The following is a 5210-nucleotide window of genomic DNA, read 5'->3' on the forward strand; positions in this document are numbered from 1 at the left end:
AGTGGAACCAAAGGAGAAAAATCTTAATGAAGTTAGAAGGTTTGATTCTGCCCCACGTAATTAAGAAGCCGAATAAAATGAGTAGAAATTTAAACTTGGATGTGGTTGAATGCTCATAAGAAGTTGGTGAAGTTACTACATTGGGAGGTAGTGGCTTTAGGTTTGTGGTCAACTTACATGATAGGACATGCTCTTGTAGAAAATTGTAGGTTTCTGGCATTTCTTGCAAACATGCTATAGCAATCATGACATCACTAACCAATGCACCTTTAGAGAGCTATGTGGACTTGTATTACTCTATGGAAAAATTTAGGATAGCTTATGCTCAACTAATCCCTATCGTACCTGACAAGTCTCACTGGCCCAAATCTAGCCATGGGTTTTACATGCATCCGCCATTATTAAAAGCAACGACTGGTAGGAGAAAGAATGAGAGATACAAGGGGTGTAGTGAGAAGAAAATAAAAAAGACCAGCATTTATGCCCTATCTATACAGATTATGGGCACCATTGGCACAGTTGCAAGAAGGGTAATACAGAGGACATTGCAGCTCTTATGGCTGAAAGGTAATCTATCTACATTGCATTATTTTCTACTTTCTTATTGCTAATGAACATGTTTACTATTTTCTTATTGCTAATGTTATTGCTCATGCAGAGGACCACCAAAAAAGAGGAAAAGGTCCACCAAAGCAACATCTCAATCAAGCATTGTCCCTTTTGAGGATGATGAATTACCTGCATCCTCTATGTCTTTTCCACCCGCTCCTCAGTCAATCAGCTTGGAACCTCCAACTAAGAAAAAGAAAAAAAGAAAAAGGAGAAAAACAATGCATCTGGTTCTAGAAAATCAGCAAGGTCTCTATTTTCATCTACATAGATTGTGCTGCCTTTTTTCTTGAATTACTATATCTGAGTCTTAGTGCTAACTACATTCATACATGCAGGTCAGCAACTGGCTCTAACCATCCTGATCCCATTTCAAATGATTCTCATGTGTCAAGTGAGCAAATAATTGTTGCTTCAGCTATTGCAAAAAAGGTGAGAGGCAAGAGACAGGTTAGGATGAAGGGGAAGCCTAAGAGGAAGGGGTAGCAAAAGATAATGCAAAGAAGCTTGTGCTTCCAATTGATAGCCCTGCAATGGCCACAAGAAGCAAGAAGAACGATCCTGCAAGCCCTGCAATGAGCACCCGCAACAAGAGGAGACTTAGTCTTTGAACTTGATGTGATCTCACTTTGATCAAGCGATCTGTTGCTTTTGTAACAATATGATGTGTAACGGATGCTCTCATGTGGACTTGATGTAACATATGAGAACCTCTGTAAGGGTTGGTGACTTTGTGTTGGCTTAGATGCGCTAGAACTTGTGAACTTGAACCTGTGAAGTATGCTGTCAACTATTTATTCCCAATGTTGACTTTAGAACCTGTGAACCTGTGAAGTGTGCTTTGAACCTGTGAAGTGTGCTTCAATTTCTGTCAACTTGTAAATTGAACATGTCAACTTGTGAATATTTTATATATGTGGTCGTTGCATAGTAAAAGTCAATGTTGCCTTTAATCCATCATATTTGGCTGTCTTATATAATACAACTCAATGTTGGTTGCGTACAAAATGCCATAGGAGGGGATTATACCTTGCGTTAATGCACACAGGGGTATTTTGGTCTTTTCCTTGTCAAATTTAACGGTGTCACCGGTGAATCTAACGGTAGTGTCATAGAAGGCATAAAACTTAGAGCCGGTGTCACGTAAGGAAGATTGAAATTTCGGGGAATTGATCTATCTTCCAGTGTTACATAGGAATTTTCTCTATAAACATAGATGGAGGGAGAAAAACATAGTCATCGTAACATACATTCATACCAGCTGTCTGAGGCTTTGAGCTCTCTGTTTTCAATTTGGACAGATTGGAAAAAACTTGTGCGTTGAGTTAAGCCGTTAAGCCTGAAGCTTTTTCAGATTAACAGGGTGAAGACAAAAATCAGATTTTGAGATACCCGCCCATGTGAAATCTCATTGCCTCCCCCTGTGTTTTGATGAACCCAAATACCCTTCTCCTTAACGCGCGCACACAAGTCTGTGTCCGAGGGCTCTGTCATTCAGAAAAGTCTCCGGTAAAAATCAGTCACTTGAGTTCAGATGTCCGGAACCCACATCTCTAGTTTTCTTAGTTAAACTGCACAGCTAATAAACTAAACCTTTCTAATTGAACATGGTAACCTATTTTTTCCTCTATCCAAATTGAAAACAGAACACTTGAATTATCATCTCCTTGAAAAGTCAGCAGTTCCAGTATCATGTGGATGGATCATTGGATCTTCACGGTGGTAGCAATCTGCCCTTAGCAAGATCTGAAAAGACACAATGCAGAAAGCTTTCAACCAAGCCATACATTTACACATATTTGAGATGTAGATTTGAATGATTATAACATTGGGTTTGGAACATGCATCAGATTGGTCTAAAAGGCATAAAGGAGATGAAAGAATAATAGATCATCAAGTTCTATAAGGCCCCGTTTGGGTCCCTTCATTTTGAAGGAATTGGAATCTATTTAATGGAGTAGGCTAATTTATGTTGGAATGTGGCATTCCACAACTTTCCAAAGTTTAGATATAAGACTATCTTAAATTCATGGGATGGGAGATGGAAATTGATTCTATAGATTATGGTTATTAGAATGGAATTCAATTCTTATAGCACGCTCTTAGACTCGCTTCTCTATAGTAGAAGTGCAGCATATAAGTATCTCTCCCATATCCCCAACTATAATATACAACTATATTCCACATACAATTATATTAGCTAAATTAATTTGTATCTAAATTATAATTATTAGGATGGAATTCAATTCCAATGATCCAAACGGGGCCTAAGTATCAAGATAGAACAAGACCAAGATTAGGCTAGGCTATCTTGGAGCATATGAGATTGCAACCTTTGAAGTTCACATAATCATTTTCTGAGAACAGTTAGCACAAGAAAAATATAAATGCATGCATCACCATCTAATTTTGCTAACTCTTAGCCTAACTTAAGGTACATATGTCATGGCAAAAACAAACAGTCAGATGCAAAGTTCATAAATACATTGCTTCCAACTCCTAGCCACAGACACCACGATTCATACTTTTATGCTGCTAAGTAGTAAAATTTTGCAGATATAGGTACACAAACATATATAGGTACACAGGTTAAAGATAAGCAAAAGGGCTACTACCTGGAGTGTAGAAGCTCACGTACGGTGCAATGGTGCAGTAGGTGTAGGACCCTCTCTCCCCGACCTTCTTCACCTGCCCTGACTTGGGCATGACTGCGAAGACACCAACATCTGAGCTAATGAAAATGGTACCTTTGCCCTCTATGAAGCCAATCACATCAAGTGAGACCAACGGATCAATAACGGGGAGCAGCATCCTAAGCTTTACCATCCTGCCTTGCACCCATTCTGCAACGCCTTGAGGGCCAGCCTGCCATGTCCACAGGTGGAGATTACCATCCTTCACCCCGGCGAGTCCTAGACCGCCGTCCTCGGAGGTCACAACAATGCTATCCGTCTCCTCATACATGTCCGGCACGTTGATAAGTTGGAGACCCCGCCCAACCAAGTCATACTTGAGAATTCGACTTCTGTTGCCTTGTAGAATGCTAAAGTAGAGCGCGTCTCCGGCAAGGAGACTGGGCCTCTCCTCGATGTAGGCGTCAAGTCGAATGGAGGACGACGTGGTCCATGCGCCAGTCTCGGATGAGTACACGCTCGCCCAACTGAGATCCCCGTCGTCGTAGGCGCCGATGACGACGACGAGGAACGGGCCGCCGTGGCAGTCGAGGTGGCCGCAGCCGTCCGCGGCGCAGAGCACCGCCGCGGTGCGGCAGAAGTAAGGGTAATCGGGCACGGGCACGTGCTGCTGGTCGCCGGTGATGGGGTCCCAGACGACGAGGCGCCGTGGCTCATGCTGCTCGAAGGATTGGAGCAGCGCGCGCCCGTGGCGACACTCGACGACCCACCAGTTGGGGCGGTCGAACGCCGGCGCGGAGAAGGGGGAGGCGCTGCCGGTGGCGGCGGCGACGACGAATCGAGCGCGGGGGCCCTCGTCGTAGATGTTGCGGAGGAAGCCGAGCAGGGGCGGCGCGCCGTGGAACGCGCGGTAGCGGCGGAGGAAGGCGGGGCCGGAGAGGAGCTCGCGCCAGGCCTTGCAGACGAGGGAGGCGCGCACGAGGCACGCCGGGTCGTCCGGCGGGAGGCGGAGGAGGATCTCGGTGGTGGCGTCGTCGATCAGATCCGGCGGCCGCGCCATGGCAATGGCGTGAACGCGGTCGGCCGAGGCGATGATTTGGTTTGGGTGGGGATTGGGGGAACGGCGAGAGAGACAGAGAGGGAAGACCGACCGAGCCAGGCATCCGCAAACCGATTGCTACTCCAATTGTGAATTGTCCATTTGGTTGCCATGGGCCCATGGGCATGACCTCGAAACCGATTTGATTTGCTTGTAAAATCTTGGCATGAACAGTTTATTCGATCTGCTGTAGTATCATCAGTTGATGATCAAATAACCAAACTCCTAATGTTCATCTTGCAACCAAAGTTTCAAACGGGCGGCCATGTGCAGATGATCTTTGGCTGACTGGAAGATAAACTCAGGTGAGCAAGAGTGAATATTGTGATTATTTTACAGTCTTACTAGATGTTGCAATCAATGCATCAGGTACATCAGAAGTTGTTCCTTCTTTCAGTCAATGCATGAATAACGCGGCAGCTTAACAGCATTTGGTACCAGCTTTGAACAGTTTGAACAAACTCTTCAGGTGAACAGGAGTATGTAGTGTCCGAAACCGGCAGCCTGGTTCAGCGGTTCCAGTGGTTGCCATATTTTTCAGTCCCTGGTGTATGTTGGCTAATGGCAACACCAGCTAGCATAATCTGAAATGTTACCAGCCTACTATGCAGCAAGAGTGAGGAAAAGGCGATATACAGGCTGCAGACTGTTGAAAGTTAGCTTGATTTGTCAGTGCCATTCAAAAATCTGGACATAAGAAATTAGGGGAAAACACAATTCCACATGGCCTTTAATGTGGTAATGCCATATTCTTTTGGAGCACAGGACTCATCCTTGATATTTCAGTTGATGTTCCTAGTGGAAATTTTGCTGTATGACTTGATATTCCCTGAATCTGTATGCTATTTTACCATAAAAGGCTGAAACAA

General features: G+C 44.4%; 1 protein-coding gene across 2 annotated transcripts; it reads right to left on the reverse strand.

Moving 5' to 3' along the window:
* Nucleotides 1–2056: 2056 nt before the first annotated feature.
* LOC101778047 lies at nucleotides 2057–4986 on the reverse strand. 2 transcript variants are annotated; one of them, XR_001164280.2, is made up of 3 exons: nucleotides 3433–4986; nucleotides 3225–3317; nucleotides 2057–2355 (listed from the first exon to the last, which is right to left on the reverse strand). XR_001164280.2 is itself a non-coding variant. In XM_004973478.3 (2 exons), the coding sequence occupies exons 1-2, from the start codon at nucleotides 4300–4302 to the stop codon at nucleotides 2324–2326; spliced, it is 1110 nt and encodes a 369-aa protein (XP_004973535.1). In that variant the 5' UTR covers nucleotides 4303–4731; the 3' UTR covers nucleotides 2057–2323. The 2 variants fall into 2 exon arrangements, 1 of the variants encoding a protein (XP_004973535.1); XM_004973478.3 differs by having other exon boundaries at nucleotides 3225–4731.
* Between the last annotated feature and the right edge of the window lie 224 nt (nucleotides 4987–5210).

The sequence above is a fragment of the Setaria italica genome, chromosome VI (assembly GCF_000263155.2).
Source record: "Setaria italica strain Yugu1 chromosome VI, Setaria_italica_v2.0, whole genome shotgun sequence".
Taxonomy (NCBI): Eukaryota; Viridiplantae; Streptophyta; class Magnoliopsida; order Poales; family Poaceae; genus Setaria; species Setaria italica.